Raw genomic sequence first — 23007 nt, 5'->3', positions numbered from 1 at the left:
TTCAATCTGCATCAACCTGATATCTCCATTAAAGTACTAAAACCTGACAGGATGTTTCAGGTTTACTCCAGAGGGAAACTTTTGCAAAGTCTCAGACACGGTTTTAAATCTCAACCTTAAAGGAATCTTTTCTCTCTATTCTTTTTTTATTACTTTATCAGAGTTACCAAGCCAGAGCGTGGACAGGGGCAAACCCCTAATTCAGCTCTTTGCCTGATCCAAAAACCAATTCAAATTGAATCCAATCCATGGTCCCCAAGAGTGACATACCAGATCCAGGCATTATACCCGACCGTACACTTATCGTGCCAAAAGGCCGAGAAGCGTTTCTCTCTCTATTCTTACATAAACACCCATACACCTTTTGAGAGGTACCTGCCAAGTCAATGACAAGACCATACATTTTACTTTATGAAGTGCCACACCCTTACTAATTCCAACTTTTGCGTGAGTTTCCAGTTACTCTAAATCTCTTATGCAAAGACTTGAGCTATCTCCGCTTCCTGTTCTAAATATGGGAACGCAATTACATGTTGGTTACCAACTGGGGATGGTTGGGGGGTTAGCATGCGGATTGGCAAAATTTAAAAGGTCCAATTTTATCTGGATAAGACCAAACAGTACTGGTCACTGTGCAATCACTGGAACTTTGTGGAACAGTGATCATTTTCATTTTTTAAATACAATGTATTAAACTGTAAAAAAAAAAGCCTGCAATTAAACTAATCCAGATCCACAGAAGCAGACTTTAAATTGAAAGATATTATAATTTATATAATTTTATCAAATGGTGAAACTGATCACACATTCTGTACCACCCTTGGCTCCCTCTCCCACACTTGCTTTCTTGCTTGTCCCTTGCTTTATGAAGTCCTGGCTGATTGAATCTAATCTGTCACTCAAATGTACCCATTTAAAGCTTTTTTCAAAAATCAATAAACTAAACATGCGCCTGTTCAAATTAAGCTTTTCTGAAATCCAGATACACAGCATTTTTTTTTTGCACTCGGATAGTATTTACAGCAGAGGCAGGCAATTCAGCCCAACGTGTCCACTCCAGTGTTTATGCTCTACACAAACGTCCTTCTACCTATCTTCATCTAACTCTATCAACACACCCATCAAAATGTCTCCCTCATTTGTTTACCAATCTGCATCTTGAATGCATCTAGCCAAATCGCCTCAACTACACCTCAAGGTAGGGTGTTCCAGAATCTAACACTCTCTAGGAAAGCAGTTACTCCTGAATTCCCAATTGGACTTATTAGTGACTACCTTATACTATATAGGTCCCTAATTCAGATACCCTAGAAAAGATGGAAGCATCTTTTCTATTTCTACCCTATAAAACCCTTTCACAATCCTGAAAACCTCTCCCGGTCATCAGTCAGTCTTCTCATTTCTAGAAAATAGAGCCCCATTTTGTTCATCATTACAAAAATGTACCACATTATTGAAGTAGATTTTCTAATTACATAACCATTGCGCATTCCTGATAGGTTACAACCTCTCAATTCTGGCATCACTGTAGTAAAATATTTTTGCACTTTCAGTACCTCCAGATCATTTTATAATTTTACACTAAAACAGTTCAAAGCGCTTCAAGTATAACCTAACCAAGATTCTACACAAGTCTGGAGTAGCTTTTCTGGTTTTAATTCTACCCCCTAGCAAAAGAACCCGTGTTGTTTTTTTAATGGTCTTATTAATCCAGTTACTAGTGATTTGTGTACCCCAAATCACTTCGCTCGTTTCTGATATTCAAAAGAATATCTGGCCTCAATGTTACAAAATGCACCACCTACATGGAAGCGCATTTCCCAATTACACAACCATTGTGCAATATATTATCATCCTGTTCATTTGTGCAGCCCATATGGGGGTTGACTTAGCTCAATTGGCTGGACAGCTGGTTCGTGACGGAGAGCAAGACCAACAATGCAGGTTCAATTCCTGTACCAGCTGAGGTTATTCATGAAGGACCTGCTTTCTCAACCTTGCCCCTTGCCCGAGGTGTGGTGTCATTCCAGTTAAATCACAACCAGGCAGCTCTCCTCCCTCAAAGAGAGCAACCCATGGTCATCTGGGACTATGGTGACTTCACTTTTATTTTGTTGGGGCCCACTTCTGCATGAACTCCACCCACACTTTGAATTTCAGTCCAATTTCAAAAATGTTTTTGCAAGCAGTGCCAGAGTCCAAATCATTGATGTAAATTGCAAAGCAACGCCAGTCGTCCCAAACATCAATCCCAATGGATGGAACATTACTTATCCCCTAAAGACAGTCTGAGTAACTACCTTTTACTCTCACTTTTTTGTAGCCAGTCTGTTACCCATTCTGCTACATGTTCCAGTTTTGTGTCTACTACATGGTCTCTTATCAAACATCTTCGGAAAGTCCAAAATTATTTTCTTAATAGTACAAGTATCCTTAGCTTGTGGGAAGCGAGAGAATTGCATGTGAGATTTAGCTCGAAAAATTGTTTCAGTGCCACCACACATTTAGGTGCCCAGGAAAACAATCATATGTTTGGCATATGTGGTCCAAGACAGTACATTTTGTTGCATGGTCATGCTTCGAACTAAAGCCTCATTTGTGTTATCATGACACCATATTCAAGTTAAAATTTGCTCCAATCTTAGCCAGAATTCCAATAGGGAAATTTAACCATCTGTTTCCTTTTAGCCTCTCCTCAGTTTCACCGTCACAAATTAAGATACCAAAGGGCCTCTTTGTGAACAAATGTTCATTTTGACGAGTCTTTCATCCTATTCTCAGTGGGTAGGATTGAACACAGGACATCCTTAACACTAAACAGATATTCCAGGGAAAGCTACTGCAAGTAAATATCGTGCAGGAAAAAAAACCCCAAAAAGTGTTCTGGTTTCAAAAATCACCAGGTCCCCTCATTCAAATAAAACAAACTGAAATAATGAACAAAGCCACATGAAACAGAATACCTGCAATGAGACTACTAGCTAATTCCAAGAAGGCTGACCCAATGCTGTGACAAGCTTGCTGTGACAAGCTTTCAAATGGCTAAAGATGATCTCTAAATGGAAAAAAGCTCAGCTGTTGATCAGATCCTTCTCTTATGGGAGCATTGTTGTTTAGCCTGTTGGAGCATCAAATCTAGGAGTGGACGCAAGTGCTCCTATGGAAGCCAACTATGTTAGTACAGAATGATACTCTTGAAAGATCTGATGTACAATCTCTGAACACAGGACAGGATCAGATTCCACATTTAATCAATATTGCTGCAAAAACTCAGCAACCCATTCCCAGCCACAAGGTTGGACAGTCAATCAGCTGATTAAAAGAAATTGTGATTGCTCTCTGCCTACGATATTCTGGTGTGAACATTCTCCTTGATGCAAAATTCAGCTCTGGCAAGCCCTTCCAATTAATATAAAGCAAGTTTTACAGTTCAAAGCACAGTCATTTTGACCATAAAAGCCCTACAGTGCAGGAGGCCATGCAACCCATCAGGTCTGCACCGACGCTCCAAAAGAGCACCCGATGTAGGCCACTCCCCGGCCTTATTCCTGTAACCTCACCTATCCTACTCATCTACTCAACTATGGGAGGAAACCAGAGCACCCTGAGAAAATCCACGCGGACACGGGAAGAATGTACAAACTCCACAGTCAAGGCCGCAATTGAACCCGGGTCCCTGGCGCAAAGGCAGTGCTAGCCTCTGTGCTGCTGCTCATTAACTTGTACAATTTATGGAATTTCAGTAACTTGATAAGTCAGAAAAATCAAATCTAACACAATTGCCATTTATTTTTTTATAAATTTAGTGTACCCAATTCATTTTTTCCAATCAAGGGACAATTTAGCGCAGCCAATCCACCTAACCTGCACATCCTTTAGGTCATGGGGGCGAAACCCATGCCAGCAAAGGGAGAATGTGCAAACTCCACACGGACAGTGACCCAGAGCCGGGACTGAACCTGTGACCTCAGTGCCGTGAGGCAGCAGTGTTAACCACTGCTCCACCATGCTGCCCTCAACTGTCATTTATTAACACCAATGACATTATGGAATTTTGATTGAGGGTGAAAATTTCCACCTTACCGTGACCCAGAACCATATGATTTTGATTCTATTCCATGAAGACAATCCTGGAGAGAACTTATGAGAACTTTACAACGGTCATCAGCAGATACTTTAGACTGCTTAATCAAAGAAATAGCAGTAACCAGGGTCTCAATGGCACTCCCATAATCACCTGCAATCCAAATGAAAAAAAATTGGCCATTAGTCTATTCCAATGATCTGCATAATAAATGTAGCGAATAAACCAATTCCTGAATTCACACCCAACATTCCATCTTTGCTGCAGCTATTGATTTTATTCCTACAACTTTTGATTCTTGTGGTATCTCTCAGTAGTTACAATATTTTAAAACCTTGGTTTAACTATTTCCCAACAATCCTGCCCTCGGTGAAGTTCACTTGGATTACGTTTTGGTCAATTAATGGCCCGATGAATAAATGAATGGCCTAGTGCTGTCCTAATTTGATCTCCAGATTTAGATTAATTCTATTAGCAGATCGCAGCCACCCGAACAGTTGGGGTTATGAAGCTACAAATAGCATCTGTATCATTGAGAAGAGGAGGAGGGGAGGGAGGGAGAGAATCTCCCTATTTTATCATTATTTATATAAAACGACACAGGTGACTATGTTTTGGGGGGGGGGGGGGGGGGGTGATCAGCATGTTTATGGATGGCACAAAGATTGGCTGGCTGGCTAGTTAACAGGGAGGTTGAGTCTTGGATTACAGGAAGGTATAGACAGGATGGTCAAATGGGCAGACAAGTGACACATGTAATTTAACCCTGAAAAGTGTGAGATGATACACTTTGGAAGGAGTAATGTGAGAAGGAAGTATTCAATGAACGGCACAACACTGGGAAGTTCTGCGGAACAATGTGACCTTGGCATGTTTGTCCATAGATCACTGAAGGTGGAAGGGCAGATTAATAGGGTGGTGAAAAAGGCCTGTGGAATACGAGCATTTATCAATTGAGGGATAGATTACAAAAGCAAGATCATGTTTGAGTTGTATAGAACGGTGGTGAGGCCACAGCTGGAGTAGTGTGAGAAGTTCTGGTCGCCACATTATAGGAAAGATTGCACTGGAGGGTGGAGAGGAGATTCACCATGATGTTGCCTGGGATCGAACATTTAAGTCATGAAGAGAGGTTGGATTGGCTTTGGTTGCTTTTGTTGGAGCAAAGACTGGAGGGGGTGACCTGATTGAGGTGTAGAAGATTACGAAGGACACAGACAGGGTAAATAGGGAGCAGCTGTTCCCTTTAGTTGAAGGGTCAGTCATGAGGGGACACAATTTCACAAATGAGGTTATGGGGCCATTTGATGAAAAACATGTTTTACCCAGAGGTGGCGACAGTCTGGAAGGCACTGCCTGGGAGGATGGTAGAGGTTGGTTGCTTCACATGCTTTAAAAATGTACCTGGGCGAGCACTTGGCATGTTGTCATAACATTCAAGGCTATGGGCCAAGTGCTGACAAATGGAATTAGATAGGTCGGTCAAGAATTTTTCATATATTGGTGCAGACTCGATGGCCGAAGGGCCTCTTCTGCACTACGTGATTCTGTGATGTTGACAATGTGCCAGCATTAATAATAATGAAGTCAAATGAAGGGTAATTTTTCATATATAACGCGCTCCACCTTCCGAAGATGGAAGGGCAGATTAATAGGGTGGTGAGAAAGGCCTACGGAACACGAGCCTTCATCAATTGAGGGATAGATTACAAAAGCAAGTTGTGTAGAGCCAAAGATCACCTGTAATGTGGCTCAATTAAGCAGGTTTCTAATACTTGCTCTTTAAGTTCAAGAACAATAAACGGTGAGGTACTAGATGGTTACTGGAATCAGTAATCATTTCCTGCACAAGTTAGTGTTTTCAGAAAGGAGAAATATTTTGTGGGTGGTGAGAGAGAAAGGAGAAAGTTGCTTCAGTTTACCAGCACTAGCATCCGACACAGCCCTCGATATTGCACTGCTAGAAATGGCTCTGTTTCGATTCATGATTTCCTCAAATTCTGCTTCACTCAGTGGAGTCCGTGAAGAATCCATGTCTCTATTACGAAAAACAATAGCAAAACTTAGTATAAATTTCCCAATAACCACAGCAATAAACTTCTAGTCTTCTCTTGATATTATAAACTGATTCGTTGGGAAAAAAATATAAAAAAGGTAACTTCAGGTGAACTTCTTTGTGAATGCTGATAATGGGATTTGTTTTCCCACTTGGAAATGATGACAGTGCAAAGTCAGAAGGTGGCTAAATTTCTAGTCACACTGTCTGAACCCAACTTTTGAAGATCACCAATCCCACTTGTGTGACAACACTATTTCATACATGAGTTATCATTACTGCTTTCTGCAGTATAGTTACACTACTGCAAAGTAATTTTAATCTGGCTTGCAAATGAGTCAAAGCTTAGTGATTTCAGGGCAAAGCACAGTGACACTTCCTGAAAGAAGCAATTATACACTCTTTCCTGAAACATTACATAGATTATAAATCCAGTAGTCTCAAGATTGGACTATTAATTCTACTAGCTAGATACGAATGGAAAAATCTAGTTTACATGTAAAGAAAGCAGGAATTCATCACCACTGTTTTCTAAAACATTTGAATTTCTAATTATTGGAAGATAATTTTTCCCATTCTTGCAGTTCTCAGCAAACATGCACGGTGAAATTCCGGTCAGGCAGAAGCCAATCAATTTAACAAGGTTCTGCACAGCCGAAACCCAAATTGTACATGAAACCGTGATGATTTCCTGTGCAATTATGAATTATAGCTGGTTTTATATCATGCATTTCGGCTAATAAAGTTGAAACTATAATCTTAAAGGGTCACTCATCACTGCTGAAGTCAAGAGTGAAATGCAAGTATACTATATAAAATCCAACTACCCCCTCCCCACACCATTACCAGACAATGTAAATTTAAAATTATTTAATGTTTGCATAAGTCGTAAAGGATTTTTCACTCAAGATCAATACAGGGGCATTGATTAAAAAAATAATTGAGTATACACAAGACTTACCTGCCAGGAGGTCCGTAGTCTCCTCGATCATATGGTGGAGGCCGCCCATATGGATCTGACGGAGGTGGTCCACGACTGTCAGGTGAGGGAATTACATTATTGGCCGGTGGTGGGAAGAAAGCAGGATTTACATGAGGGGCTGGAGGTGGTGCACCAGGAGGTGGTCCAGGAAGATGGGGAGGTGGAGCAAGATTAATAGGAGGGCCAAGCGGACCTGGAGGACGTGGTGGGAAAGGACCAGGTGGTGGTGGTGGTGGTCCTTGTTGAGGAGGAGGGGGCCCAGGAGGAGGGCCATAGCCTGGAACAGGAGGGGGGGGACCAGGAGGGAGTGGTCCCATGGGAGGTTGCCCAAACGGTTGCCCTGGAAACAAAACTGGAGGTGGAGGACGATCACCACGATTTGGTGGCCCACCTAGAGGAGGAGGAAGACCTTGCCCAGGTGGAGGCGGACCCGGGGGGCCTGGTGGGCCAGGAGGACCTGGAGGTGGTCGTGGTGGACCTTGTCCTGACAAAAAAAAAGTTGTTGTCAACAAAGGAATGAAATTTACAAGAATCATCTGCACTAAAGACTACATGCATTATATTCAAAATCTTTTAGGAACATAGGAGCAGACCATTGTGAGCCTGCTCCGCCATTTAACTCTATCATGGCTGATTGTTTATCTCAGTGCTATCTTCCTGCACTATCCCCATATTCCTCATCATTCCTAGAAATCTATCAACCTCCGCTATGGACATCTACAATGACGGAGCCTGCACAGCACTCTGGGATAGAGGATTCCAAAGATTTACCACCCTCGAGTGAAGAAAATCTTCCTCATCCGAGTCCTAAAGTGTCAACCACTTAATCCGAGACTGTGTCCCCAAGTTCTGGAACACCCAACCAGGGAAACGTCCCCCCAAAAGAAGTTTTTCTTTTTAAAATAAAAAGAGTATCCAATTATTTTTTTTTCCAATTAAGGGGCTACTTAACTTTTCCAATCCATCTACCCTGCACATCTTAGACATGGGGAGAATGTGCAAACTCCGCATGGACAGTGACATCGGGGCCGTGAGGCAGCAGTGCTACATCCTTCCTGCATCTACCCTGTCGAGCCCTGTAAGAATTTTGTACAATTCAACAAAATCATATCTCATTCTTCGAAACTCCAGAGGATAGAGGCCCACGTCTCTTCAATCTTTCCTCATAGGACAATACCATGATCCCCGAGATTAGACTGGTGAACCTATGCTGTACAATGGCCAGTATGTATATCTTTCTTAAGGCAACCAAAGCAATTTCAGGTGCGCTCACACCAAGGCACTGTACAATTGCAGCAAGACTTTCTTATTCCTTTACTCAAATCCCCTTGCAATAAAAGTAAGCATACTATTTGCCTTTCCAATTGCTTACTGCACCTGTATATTAGCTTTCAGTGACTTATGAACAACACCATGAACACCATGATATTCGGTCATCAACATTTCTCAATATCTCTGTATTTAAGTACACAGTCTTTATACCAAAGTGGATAATTTAATGTTTTTCCTCACTATATTCCACCTGCCTGTTCTTGCCCGCTCACTTAAAAGTCTGTACAAATCTCCTTGAAGTCTCTTTGTATCCCCCTCACACTTCTCATTTCCATTGATTTTTGTGGCATCAGCAAACTTGGAAATGCTATATTTCTTCCTGACATTCAAATCATGGATATAAATTGTGAATAGCTGGGGCCCCAAGAACTGATCCTTACAGTACCCCACTAGTCACAGCCTGCCAACCTGAGACTGGCTGGCTTATCCAGGGCTGGTTTAGCTCAGTGGGTTAGACAGCTGGTTTGTGATGCAGAACAAGGCCAACAGCACGGGTTCAATTCCTATACCAGCTGAGAATTCTGAATTCTCCGTGGACCCGAACACGCGCCGGAATGTGGCGACTAGGGACTTTTCACAGAAACTTCATTGCAGTGTTAATGTAAGCCCACTTGTGACAATAAAGATTATATTATTATATCCCTACTGTTTTCAGGCCATTTACCAATCCTCAATCCATGCCAGTATATTTCCCCCAATTCCACAGGCTCTAATTTTGCTTGCTATCCTTCTGGTTGGGACCTGATCAAAAGCCTTCTGAAAGTCCAAATACACCACTTACGCTGGTTCTTCAGCATTTATTCTGCTAGTAGCATACTCAAAAAACTGCGAATAGGTTTATCAAACGTGACTTCCCTACCATAAATCCACGTGGACACAACCCAATCTCAGTATTATTTTCTAAATGTCCGGTTATCACATCCTTTAGAATAGATTCAAGCATTTTCCTACGACGGATGTCAGGCCAACAGGTTTGCCGTTCCTGGTTTTCTCTCTCCGCCCTTAGTGGGGTCACATTTGTTACCGTTCGATCTGGGAGACATTATTCCAGAATCTATTGAATTCGGAATGACCACTAATGCATCCAATATCTGTACAGCCTCTTTCTCTGGGACGTAGATCAGGTTCAGGGGGCTGATTAACGTTTGGCCCATTAACCTCCAGCACTACTTCTGTTTTAAACTAATTTCTTTCAGTCCCTCAACAGTAGTTCCTTGGCTCCCCAATATTTTAGGGAGGTTTCTTGTATCTTCCTTCATAAAAGACAGACACAAAGGATTTGTTTAGTTTCTGTCATTTCCTTATTACCCATTACAAATTCTCCATTCTCTGCCTTGGTTCTGCATTTCTCTTCACTCATCTTTTCCGTTGGAAACTTTGAAGCTATTGAAGTCTGTTTTTATGCTCCTCGCTAGTTTAATTTTGTATTCTTGTATTCTTTCTTTATCAATTTCTTGGTTGAAAATTTAAACGGCTCCCAATCCTCAGGCTTTTTTGGCGCAACTTTGTGTCTCTTCCTTTGATTTGCTAAAATCCTTAACTTTTAGTGTCACTCGTGGTTGGGTCACTTTTCCTATTGGCTTTTTATACCTTAAAGGAATGTAAATTTGGTGCAAACCATGTCTTAATTGTTAAATGCCAGCCATTGCCAGACTACCATTATAACTTTTAATGTAGTTCCCCAATCTACCTCAGTCTACTTGCCCCTTTTTCTGTCATAATTTCCTTTGTTTAAAGACCCTAGATTCAGATTAAACTACATCATTTTCAAATTTCATGTAAACCTCCAACATGTTATGGTCTCGCTTCCCTAAAGGCTCCTTTACAAAGATTCACTGGCCCTTTCTCATTGTAACTTATATCCTTTACAGTTAAAAAGAAATCAATGCAAAATGGCAGCTAAGCATGTCAATTCATAACACTGCGACATTTATTTTTTAAATTTGCTTTGGCAATGAAGTCTAGAAAAATTATAATTCTTTTTTAAATTCAGTGGAAGATATCTAAACTTGACTATTTACCTGTTCATCTCCAAAAAAATGTATGTGGTGCGGTGGGCAGTGAACTTACCAGTTAAGCCAGTGGTGGGCAACCTGCGGCCCAGGGGCCACATGCGGCCCATCTGGGGTCTGAGTGCGGCCCACGAGACGTTTTGTTGACCGTTGCCCACGCGCAGAGTTGCCACATTCCGCTGATTTCCGTCCGCGTAGTTTTTTTCTACCGGTATGATGGAAGTGATACGTACGTAAAGCAAGGACAAGTGAGGTGCATGCTGATTGCACACAACATTGACTATGAGAGCCTTGCGCTCTCTCTGCTTCAAAAGTGTAAATACTTATTTTGCTTTTACCATTTGAAGTTGCCGATAGTTCTATTAATATATAAATTAAGCATTTCTATAACTAGTTATTAAATATTTGGAGTGTATTTAATCTTATTCGTGGGGTCATGGTTAGTGAACAAGCCGGATTTCAATCTTGCAGCCCACTGAGATGGAGGGGGGTGGGGGGTGGGGCACTCATGTGGCCAACTCACTACCCTAGGTTGCCCACCACTGATCTAAGCAATTGACTGAACAATATATTCAAGTGCAATGACTTAACGACACTAACATCATCCCGAGAGCAAAGAATTAAAAAATGATGAGAACGTGTAACTCGCTGCTGTGCGGGAGTAGTTGCAAGATAGCTTTGACACAGTTAAGGTACAGCTTGATGCATACATGAGGGAAGAGGGCCATGGAAGAAATGTAGGAAGAGGTACTTGGAGCACAAGAGTGCTCACAGGGAGGAGGAACACCCAACCTAAATCAGTTGCTCTTCTGTACTGTGAAATTATGTAACATCCTTAGGAATTTAGAATCCCAAAAGTTTTGGATATTAAAGCATGCGAGGCACTTTGTTACCATCTTCCCGTGTTGTTCATTAAATACTGATAATCACGGACACTCACCAGGAAATGGTGGGGGGCCTCCTGGTCCAGAAGGTCCCGGAAATCTGTCCCCACCAGGGCCAGATGGTGGAAAACGACCCCGTCCTCTTCCACTTTGGGAAAATGCTAAGCGACTGTTGGCTCCAGGAGGCCCAGCTTTGCCTTCCCCTGACATTTGGCCAGACTGAGTAGCTGCAAGAATGATAAATGCCAATCACTTTGTTTAAAATCAAGGTTTAATCACCAATATGTAGTAAATATCAAAAAGCAGTTACTTTAAATAATATATAATGAGATCAGGTTTATATGACCCTGCAAATGATGGGTAATTCTACATTTGTACTGTTGCTAAGTTGCAGTGTCAGAGAGCATTCCAGATAGGTGGTGATAAAACTAACATACAAAACTAAACAGACATAAGTATATATTAAGTGTACTAATTTTTAAGTACATTAATTTAAGTGCATGCCCTACAATACACCACAGAAAGACTGTGTCGAACTTGTAGCTTCAGAAGGGAAAAAAAACCTGCATTCATGTAATAGTTATGTTCCAAGAGCTTCAGATGGTCACTGTAGGTAAACATGGAAGTCAGTTTACACAAAGTTGCCAGAAACAGCAAAACAAGATAAATCATTAATAACTTCAGTTGGTTATTAGAAAAATTGGTGGGCACAAAGCAAACGCCTTGTCCTCAACATGAGAACATGTGAGTTTATGTTCACCCAAACAGATAGTGAGGCTCTATTAAAGCACATCTGAAACACTACCTTAATAATGCAATGCCTTTGTAATTGCACAGAAGTATTAGATTAGATCAAGTGCTTAAACTTTGGAGTGAACCTTGAATTCAAAGCCTAGAGGTTGTTTTCAACCAACTGAGTCAAATCAAAAATGTTGCAGTTAGTGAAGACTATCATAAATGATCCAAAAAATTGAACTAGTTTATATAACTTATTCTTGACAGAGCATCTCTATGCTAAATAATCATCACACTCTGCAATACATGTATTTGCATGAACTTACATTTCCTAGACTGCATTTCAAATTGACTGAGTGACTGCTTATTGCATGGTGTGACGATAGGATTCTGTCCATGCATGTCTCGTTTTGGAAGCATATCCAACAGTTTTTTGGACGAACTTTCAGATCCCACACAAATGAGGGCAAACCTGGTTTTAAAAAGAATAAAATACCCAAGCTAAATTACACTTTGATGGCCATTTAATAGCATTACTAATGTGTTATACCACTTAGAAGTAGTAAATCATGTTTTATATTATTATATACAAATCTACGTAATTAGTTACATAATTGGTGGTCATTAAAAGCAGTTTTACCTCTGCACAATCTGCTGAAACCGTTGCAACTTATCATTCCAAGTTTCTGATTTATACTCCCTGCACTGTACAATTCAGGTTTTACTCAATTTATTGAAATTAAGAGTTAATTGCAGATCCAATTCTTCGAACCCAAATAAATTGCAAATTGCAATTTCACTACCCTGGTAGAAGTTCATTAGTAAAATCAGCTACCAAAACAATGCCTAAATAGTGTCAATCCATCATAAGCTCTCACCCTTTTGACTGTCCATTAGCCCGGTTCTCAAAAAACTTTATTTCTAAAACATCAGAAATGCCCATTGAATGAAGAGCTTCAGTCAAATCCTCATCTGTGGTCCACTGTAAGGCAATGCAGGAAAAAAAAAAGCAACATGCTTTAAAATGCATATCTTACTTGCACTCAGAAGATTTTAAGTTAGTAGTTTCTGAATTAGAAGAGATGCTTGATAACTAAATACGGAGGAGTGGAGATATCTGCATTAGAGTGGGAACACCGCATTAGGATTTTCAGAATACACTCAAAATCCTTCAATGTCACAGGACTGAAATGCAGTTTATGAACAGGTGGATTAAATTTTGTTTTCAAATTATTAAGAATCTGGCATAGCAACCATCACATGTTTCTAATATTATTCTTTGAACTCTTAGCGACAATGGACCTGATAATATTTCTACGCAGGCCCCAATTATTCCAAATGTCAATCATTAGCTATTGATATTGAGGGCAGCACGGTAGCATTGTGGATAGCACAATTGCTTCACAGCTCCAGGGTCCCAGGTTCAATTCCGGTTTGGGTCACTGTCTGTGCGGAGTCTGCACATCCTCCCAGTGTGTGCGTGGGTTTCCTCCGGGTGCTCCGGTTTCCTCCCACACAGTCCAAAGATGTGCAGGTTAGGTGGATTGGCCATGATAAATTGCCCTTAGTGTCCAAAATTGCCCTTAGGGTTGGGTGGGGTTACTGGGTTATGGGGGTAGGGTGGAGGTGTTGACCTTGGGTAAGGTGCTCTTTCCAAGAGCCGGTGCAGACTCGATGGGCCGAATGGCCTCCTTCTGCACTGTAAATTCTTTTTTTAATAAAAATTCTATCTATGAAATAATCAGATACTCACAAGGAAAAGATGGAGGTTCTTCTGGTCCAAAGGAGCCAGGAAATCTATCCCCACTAGTGCCAGGTGGTGAAAAATGACTTACACTAGCAGATGGGGTTGAGTCTTTTGGAATTACTTCCAGCTCACAGTACATCTATACAACTTATATAAAACTCTTTGTTCATCTATTATGGAGGTAAACCAGAAATCTTTGAAATTTGAACTGGTTGTATTTGCAGCTGTCAGAAGAGAGGATTTTGCAAAACAAATAAAATTCTTAGCAAAGGTAGAAACACTTACCCAAGTCAGATTCCCAATGTACAAAGCTATTCGCTTGCCAGTATAGGTATAAACAATATTTGGACCCAACGAATTGGAACTTTTGCCACCATCATCTGAAACGGACTGTGGCATGCTGTCCATATAATCACGATCCTCTGGTGCATCTCCATTATTGGCCGATGGTGATATGACATCATCATACAAATCTATCTGATCGTGGCCACTGTATTCAGACTCCTAAATAAGAACATAACTGAGGTTTTTTAAAATAGAAATTCTGAACTGGAATTATGATTCGCAGTGTTCTGCATCAACATAAATACAACTTGATCCTCTTGAATAAAGTAGCCCAAGTGTAGAGTCGTCAATAAAAGATGGCACAACCAAAAGAAAGTTAAATGCAAAACTCAACTCCTCTACAAGTACTGCAGCGATTCAAGAAGACAACTCACCACCGCCTTCTGGAGGGCAACTAGGGATGGGCAAGAAATGTTGGCCTAACCAGCGACACCCACATCCCGTAAATGAATTTATAAAAAATAACCATAAGCTGCTTTCGCCTTTTGAGGGGGACAGATGACTGGTGGTGATTTAACCTGAGGAACACGACACCTCAGGTGAGGCGCAAGGTTAAGAAGGCAGGGCTTTCATGAATAACCTCAGCCGGGGCAGTGACTGAACCCGTGCTGTTAACCTTGTTCTGCATTACAACCTAACTGTCCAATCAACTGAGCTAAACCAGCAAAGTAGTCCTAGTGCTAACAAAACAACGCAACCATATAGATTTATAAGCAACATTTATGTGAGTATTGATTTTGTTTGATTATGTATTATAATATGCAAGTATTAGTTTTTTTAAACTGTGACAATTTCCTAACTTTAGGGGCAGCACAGTGGCGCAGTGGTTAGCACTGCTGTCTCACGGCGTTGAGGTCCCAGTTCGATCCCGGCTCTGGGTCACTGTCCTTGTGGTTTGCATATTCTTCCCGTGTTTGCGTGGGTTTCGTCCCCAAAGATGTGCAGTGTAGGTGGATTGGCCACGCTATATTACCCCTTAACTGGATCAAATGAATCGGGTACACCAATTTTAAAAAATTTTTTTTTTTTAATTTCATAACTTTAGTGTCAGATAAACATGTTCTTTTGTGGTATTAATGTTTATAATATGAAAATATCTGTATTTTTTTTTCTCCAGCAGGAAGCATAAATTAATGGTATTTAGTTTAATAAGATTAATGCAGATATATTACAATTCCATTCATTCTGATTCGTGGGGTGGGAAACAAAAGTGGGTGAGGTAGAACTAGTAGGTGGTCTGCGGGGTCCTGGATTTCCATGGAATAAAATGGAGCAACTTGCTTCAGACCTTTCAACAAAATGAAGCTGAAATCCATGTCCTCAATTGTCATACTTAGCTCAAATCACTGATTCTAACAGATTGATTTTTTATTTCAATGTAGCCAATTCGGTTTTTTCCAATTAAGGGGCAATTTAGCGTGACCAATCTACCTACCCTGCACATCTTTGGGTTGTGGGGGTGAGACCCACGCAGACACTGGAGAATGTGCAACCTTCAGACAGTGACTCGGGGCCGGGATGAAACCCAGGTCCTCAGCGGCGTGAGGCTGCAGTGTTAACCACTGCTCCACCGTGCCGCCCTGCTTAGATTGTTTTGAATTAGGATTTATTCACCAATGAGACACCAGTGTAAAACTCCTAAAATCACTCATTCTCTTCAAACTCAAGCAAGACAAACCAGCAAAAACAATAAATGCAGTGTCTTCAGTTGTCTGAAGTTCAATGACCAGTTTATAATAATAATCTTTATTGTCACAAGTAGGCTTACATTAACACTGTAATGAAGTTACCATGAAAAGCCCCTAGTCGCAACATTTGGGTACGCACGGCGCCTGTACAGGGGCCACTTATGCTGCAGCAGTCACAGGCCAAAACTTTGTCAAAAAGGACCTGGAAAGTACAAATATAACCCAACTATTCAAGAAGAGATGGATGAAGAAACTACAAATCAGTTAGTTTAATATGGGGACGGTGTTAGAATTGATCATTAAGGTTATAGTTGGGCATTTAGAAAAACTCATGGTAGTCGGGAAAAGTCAGCATGGTTTTGTGAAATGGAAATCATATTTAACCAATTTACTAGAGTTCTTTGAATGTTTTGGACTTAGATTTCCAGAAAGAATTTAGTAAGGTGCCGCATTGAAGGAAATTGCGAACAACACAAATATAGGTAGAAAGACAGTCTATTGTGAAGACAATACAAGGTGTTTGCAGGCAGGTGTAGCTAGGTTGAGTGAGTAGGCACAAATCTAGCAGCTAGGAGTAAAATGCAGGAAAACATGAAGTTGTTCACCTTTGCCGGAAGAATATAAAAAGCAGAGTATAACTTAAATGGAGAATCCGAGGTGTAGAGGGATCTAGGTGTTCTGGTGCAGGAATCACACAAAGTTAATAGGCAAGTAAAGCACAATTAAGAAGGCTAATAGAGGGTGCGGCGGCATGGAGTGACGGCCGCATCTCGGGTGGCTCCCGCACAGGCTCCGGCACTTCGGGCTTATCTGCCAATCGAAGGGAAACCTTTTTATTTAAAAAAAAAATAAAAAAAATTGGATGTCCTCAGCAGAAAAACTGGCCGTGGAGTTTGGGGCCCCGAGCACAGTGGCGAGGGAGCAGAGGTGCCGATAAGTGTGGCTCAGGCAAGTTCAAGCGGCGCACAAGCCGGGCCAATGCAGAGCTCAGATCCAGGCAGCCAGATCAGGAACACCAAGTTCACCAACCTCCCCGAGCGAAAGAGAAGAAAAGTATTTAAGTAAACTAAAGAAGACTTCCGGTGGCGGCCATGCGCGGGTAGGTTGCGTTTTCGGCAGCTCCCGCTGCTAACAGACTAATGGGCCCTTTCAAGGAGCTTTAAGGGCCCCTTTTCGACGCAAACCGGCGGGCAAACGGCACTAGAATGCTCCCCACAGCAGTTTATGGAGGGGACCAGGAGCAGGATGGCCAAACAAACGCGAAAAGCGACAGGAACGAACGCGGGATCAGAAAATGGCAGCCGGCTTGGATCAGGCACCGTAGGCCCAGTGGTCGCGGGAACAGCAGGAGTTTCTTAGAAGCTGCTTTGCTGACCTGAAAACGGAGATACTGGCCCCAATGAAGGCCTCTATGGAGAAAATGGTTGAGACCCAGAAAATGCAGACGGTGATCAAGGAGATTGAGAAAAAGGTCTTGGATAACGAGATACTGGGCCTGGCCGTCAGGGTGGAGGCACACTACACAAGAGGTGGTAGGAGAGGCTGGAAGACCTTGAAAACAGATCCAGGAGGCAGAACCTCCGCATTCTGGGCCTGTCGGAGGGTGCGGAGGGGTCAGACGCAAGCGCATTCGTGACCACGTTATTGGGGTCCCTGATGGGGCCAGAAGAATTCCCTCAGCCTCTGGAAGTGGATGGGGCGCACAGAGTCCTTGCAAGGAAGCCCAAAACGAATGAACCGCCGAGGGCCATGATGGTACGGTTCCACCGCTTCTCAGATAAGGAACGAGTCCTGCGATGGGCTAAAAAGCAGCAGGTGGGAGAACAGTGTAATCCGCATCTACCAAGACCTGGGAGCAGAACTGGCCAAGAGGCGTGCTGGATTCAACCAGGCTAAGGCGGCTCTCCACAGCAAAGGGGTGAAGTTTGGGCTGCTGCATCCGGTGAGGCTGTGGGTCACGTATCAAGATCGGCACCATTACTTTGAAACAACGGATGAGGATTGGAATTTCATTAAGCAAGAAAAGTTGCGGGACTCAAACTAAAGGATAGCCACACTGGGACGTTACTCTGGTGGGGATAGTAAATGCAGAGTAGCCGGAGGCAGCGACATTATGTTGTCTCCTCTTATTTTTGTTTGTTTCCCAGAGCAGCATGGTGGCGCAGCGAGTTAGCCCTGCTGTCTCACAGCGCCGAGGTCCCAGGTTTGATCCCAGCTCTGGGTCACTGTCACGTGGAGTTTGCACATTCTCCATGTGTTTGCGTGGGGTTCGCCCCCACAACCCAAACATGTGCAGGGTAGGTGGATTGGACATGCTAAATTGCCCATGAATTGGATAAAATAAATTGGGTACTCTAAATTTAAAAAATTGTGTTTGTTCCCTGTTTCTTCGACCATGTTTTCGGCTTTTGTGGGACGAGGGGGGTCCTACACGTGGGGCTGCTCTCCTGGCAGCCGGGACTGTGTCTTTGATGGGGCCAGGTTTGCGCCCGGGGTTGGCTGTTTGTTTCGCTGGGGGGAGGGAGCGGAAAATGTTCTTTGGGGGCCGTTGAAGCTGATAAGTTGGGCTTTCCATAGGGGGGGGGGGGGGGGGCACAAAATGAGGCATCTGAGTAATCGGAGACAGAGGCAGGAGTGGCCGGGGTCAGCTGACTCACGGAAGCGTAATGGGGAGAGCCAGTGCTTGACTTGGGGGTTTGGGATCACAGGGTTGCTTGGGGGGGGGGGGATGAGATGCTTGGCTGACAGAAAAGGTGCCAACTTGGGGGAACAGAGGGAGAGTCGGCGGGAAGTGGGGGGCTCCAATGGGAGGGCTCGAGTAAGAGGGGGATGCAGGCTCGTGGCTGGCTGAAAAAGGAAGATGGCTAGTGGGGGGGGGCTCGCGTGTTCTCGCACTTGAAGGGGCTAAAGGCAGATGTAGCCATGCTACAGGAGACGCACCTAAAACGTGCGGACCAAACCAGGTTGAGAAAGGGGTGGGTGGGCCAGGTGTTCCATTCGGGGCTGGATTCAAAGACCAAAGGAGTAGCAATCCTGGTCAGCAAACGGGTGGCTTTTGAGGCAAGGAATATTGTAGCTGACAAGGGGGGTGCAGATACATAATGGTCAGTGGGAAACTGCAGGGGACCCGGGTGGTGCTAGTGAACGTTTACGCCCCGAACTGGGACGACGTGGTATTTATGAGACACACGCTGGGTAAAATTCCAGACCACACAATCTGATTATGGCGGGTGACTTCAACACATTTTGGACCCTGTACTGGACCGGTCAAACCTCAGGCTGGGAAAGCGATCAGCGGCGGCTAAAGAACGGAGGGGATTCATGGAACCCGTGGAGATTCGCCTGACCGAGGGCGAAAGAGTTCTCTTTCCTTTCCCATGTCCACAAAGTCTACTCCCGCATTGATATCTTTGCGATGAGCAGGGCGTTGATCCCCAAGAGCGAAGGGAGAAAGGCTAGTCGGGGAGATACTCGGAGTAGACAGGTGCTACGCGGAGATCCCCGAGACGGGGCTACTGAAAGAGCGCCGGAGGCTGCAGGCGGAAGTCGACCTGCTGACCACTGGAAAGCAATTCATGGACCAACTGAGGTTCCCAAAGTTGGAAGAGGATCTGGTGGAGGGACAGGGGGCCCCGATAGAGCTGGAGGAGATGGTAAAGAGTTTAGGGGACATGCAGTCGGGCAAAGCCCCGGGGCCGGACGGCTACCCTGTAGAATTCTACAAGAAATCTTCGGAACTGCTGTGCCCACTCCTGCTAAGGACCTTCAATGAGGCCAAAGAGAGAGGGACCCTCCCCCCAACAATGTCACAGGCTCAGAGTTCACTCATCCTCAAACGAGAGAAAGATCCGCTACAGTGTGGATCTTATAGACCAATATCGCTCCTGAATGTAGACGCCAAACTGCTGGCCAAGATCTTAGCTGCTAGGATTGAGGACTCTGTCCCTGGGGTGATAGGGGAGGATCAGACAGGCTCAGTCAAGCCCCCCATCCAATTGAACTCCAACGTACAGAGGCTCCTAAACATCATGATGCCCTCAGAGGGAGGGGAGGCAGAAATGGTGGTGGCAATGGATGCAGAGGAAGCCTTTGACCGGGTTGGATGGTCGTACCTGTGGGAAGCGCTAAGAAGGTTCGGATTCGGTGAAGGGTTCATAGGTTGGGTCCAGCTACTCTACCAGGCCCCAGTGGAAAGTGTGTGCACGAACAGGGGGAGGTTACAAACTAAACGAGAAGAAAAGCGAGATGTTCGTGATCCAAGCTAGGGGGCAGGAAAGGGACTGGGAGAGCTTCCGCTGAAATTGGTCGAGAAGAGCTTTCGATACCATGGGATACAGGTGGCTCGAAAGTGGGATGCGCTCCACAAGCTTAATCTATCTCTGCTGGTAGAGCAGATGGAGGGGGACTTCAAAAGGTGGGACATGCTCCCACTATCTCTAGCGGATAGGGTGCAGACCGTTAAGATGACAGTCCTCCCCAGATTTCTGTTTGTCTTCCAGTGCCTTCCCATCTTCATCCCCAAGTCCTTCTTTAAGCGGGTGAACAAGATCATCTCGGGATTCGTATGGGCAAATAAGACCCAGCGAGTAAAGAGACTGTACCTGGAGCGCAGTTGTAGCCACCCGAGTTGGCCACTTCCTGACTTATAATGGAGAACCGCAAAGGCTGAAGGGAAATTCAGCCAACACAGGCAAAGACTAGCAAATACAGAAATCATGTGTATTGGAACCTGTAAGGAACCAGACAGCACTGAAACCAGCAGCCACCTGCATTGTAATACAGCATCCATCTGTATAGTAATGAGCGATTCCAGGGCACAATCGCAACAGTTAAGGTGAATAAAGCCAAGCCAGACTCCTCGGCGCCAGCAGGAGCCAAGACAAAGGAAGGCCAACGGACACTTGGGTACCGCCCAGCGATCAGGGAACCGCTCCAGCATTGGAGAAATCGATCCAAGTGATCGGAAAGTAGTCCAATCACTTGGAACCAGGTACGGGGTCCGCCCCAAAGGGCGGGAAGCCCCTGGGGACTATAAAGTAAAGCCCCCAAGTTCAAATAGTCCTTCTTTGGCAGGGTTCACTCAGCAACTTGAACCAACCCTTGACAGTGACCTGCCTCGCTGCCTCCAACCAAGTAAGTCTCGGGTCAACGCTCGCTACGAGATAGGCGCTCCTAGGTACCAGTTCATACCAGCTTTTGAATCCTGCAGACTCAGGACCTGAACGAAAGGCCATTTGTTCCCCTGACCTAGTAGGCCAATCCGAAGTAAGTATAGGCCTTTTAGTGATAGGAATAGCCTATAGAGTTTATGCATGAGTAGTGATTTACTGTGTATAATAAATGTGCTTCGATTTGAATCTTACTAATTGGTGTGTTGAGTTATTGATCATTACTTGAAATTGAACCTCGTGGCGGTATCATAAAGATACCTGGCGACTCGAGAGCAAAGGTTAAACAAACAGAGCAAATTACGAATTAAGAGCCAACCAAAAGTTAGCAACACAGTCGGGGGGGGGGGGGGGGGGGGGCTGGCGCTGCCAAACTTTTGCAGCTACTATTGGGCGGCTAACATAGCCATGATTAGGAAATGGGTATTGGGGGAGGGGTCAACGTGGGAGCGGTTAGAGGTGGCCTCATGTAAAGTACCAGCCAAGGGGCACTTGCAACGGCACCTCTGCCGTTCTCGCCGGCCTGCTACTCCTCTAGTCTGGTGGTGCTGACGGCATTAAAGATCTGGGGTCAGTGGAGAATGCACAGGGGGTTGGAGGGAACCTCAGTTTGGACCCCGATATGCAACAATCAGAGATTTGTCCCGGGCAGGATAGGCGGAGGGTTTCAAAGCTGGCATAGGGCAGGCATTAAACGGATGGGGGACCTGTTCATAGACTGGACCTTCCCCAGCCTGAAAACGCTGGAGAAGAAATTCAGTTTGCCCGCTGGAAATGCTTTCAGATACGCGCCTTTCTGAAAAAGCAGATGGGATCATTTCCGCTGCTACCCCCACTCAGGATAGGGTGGTCTCCGGCACCTGGGTAGGGGAGGGGAAGGTTTCGGTCATTTACTGGGAACTTCAGGAGGCCGAAGAAGCCCCAGTGGAGGAGCTTAAGGGCAAAAGGGAGGAGGAGCTAGGTGGGGAGCTGGATGTGGGCCTGTGGGCTGACGCCCTAAACAGGGTCAATTCCTCCTCATCATGTGCCAGGCTTAGCTTAATCCAGTTTACTGCGGTCCACCTGGCACACATGACGGCAACCAGGATGAGCAAGCTCTTTGGGGTGGAGGATAAATGTGCGAGGTGTGCGGGAAGCCCTGCAGATCATGTCCATATGTTCTGGACATGCCCGGCTCTTAAGGGATTCTGGCAGGGATTTGCTACGGCAATGTCCAAGATCTTAGGCACGCGGGTGGTGCCGAGTCCAGAGATAGCGATCTTTGGTGTGTCAAGATGATCCGGGAGCTCAGTAAGCGAAAGAGGCCGACGTATTGGCCTTTGTCTCCCTGGTAGCCCAGAGATGGATTCTTTTAATGTGAAGGGACTCGAAGCCACCCCGAGTGTAGAGACCTGGGTTAGTGACATGGCTGGGTTTCTTAGTCTCGAGAAAATAAAGTTTGCCTTGAGAGGGTCCATGGCAGGGTTCTCTCGGAGGTGGCAGCCGTTCCTCGACTTTCTAGGAGAGCAGTAAAGGTCAGCAACAGCATCCGCCGGGGAAGGGGGGGGGGTCGTTACGTTGCATTGTTCCTTTTTTTGTACATACGGTTAACATTTTTCCCTCTTTTTTTTCTTTGTTCTGTTTATTGTTGCGTACGGTTATGCAAAAATTTTGTTTTTGACAAAAATTTGAAGAAAGATAATTTTTTTTAAAATAAAAAGCTAATACAATGCGATCCTTTATTACGAGAGGAGTTGAATATGAAAGGGGCTTGGTGAGACCACATCTCAAATACTAGGCACAGTTTTGGTCTCCTTATTTAAATGCATTGGAAGCAGTTTACTAGATTGATACCTAGAATGAGTGGTTGTCATATGTGGATAGGTTGGCCAGGTTTGGCTTGTTTCCACTGGAGTTTAGAAGAGTGAAGAGGGACATGATTGAAGTATACAAGATCCTGAACAATCTCAACAAGGTGGATGTAGAAAGGATGTT

The 23007-nt window shown here is 44.1% G+C and overlaps 1 protein-coding gene across 2 annotated transcripts in view; it reads right to left on the bottom strand.

Annotated features, from left to right (window-relative positions):
* The window catches only part of cpsf6 (cleavage and polyadenylation specific factor 6), a 62347-nt gene that overhangs the window by 26426 nt on the left and 12914 nt on the right, over positions 1 to 23007 (bottom strand). Inside the window, exons 2-9 of one of the 2 annotated variants that reach the window (XM_072485082.1) lie at positions 14118 to 14336; positions 12964 to 13067; positions 12412 to 12557; positions 11407 to 11577; positions 10525 to 10671; positions 7102 to 7606; positions 6007 to 6122; positions 4084 to 4237 (exon numbers count right to left, since the gene is read on the bottom strand). In XM_072485082.1, coding sequence (XP_072341183.1) covers positions 4084 to 4237; positions 6007 to 6122; positions 7102 to 7606; positions 10525 to 10671; positions 11407 to 11577; positions 12412 to 12557; positions 12964 to 13067; positions 14118 to 14336 — 1562 coding nt within the window. The remainder of the gene's footprint in view (positions 1 to 4083; positions 4238 to 6006; positions 6123 to 7101; positions 7607 to 10524; positions 10672 to 11406; positions 11578 to 12411; positions 12558 to 12963; positions 13068 to 14117; positions 14337 to 23007) is intronic. The other variant, XM_072485083.1, reaches the window with a different exon arrangement.

This window comes from Scyliorhinus torazame, chromosome 19 (genome assembly GCF_047496885.1).
Source record: "Scyliorhinus torazame isolate Kashiwa2021f chromosome 19, sScyTor2.1, whole genome shotgun sequence".
Lineage (NCBI taxonomy): Eukaryota > Metazoa > Chordata > Chondrichthyes > Carcharhiniformes > Scyliorhinidae > Scyliorhinus > Scyliorhinus torazame.
The sequence above is the reverse complement of the archived record's forward strand: the minus strand, read 5'-3'. Positions and strand labels throughout refer to the sequence as shown.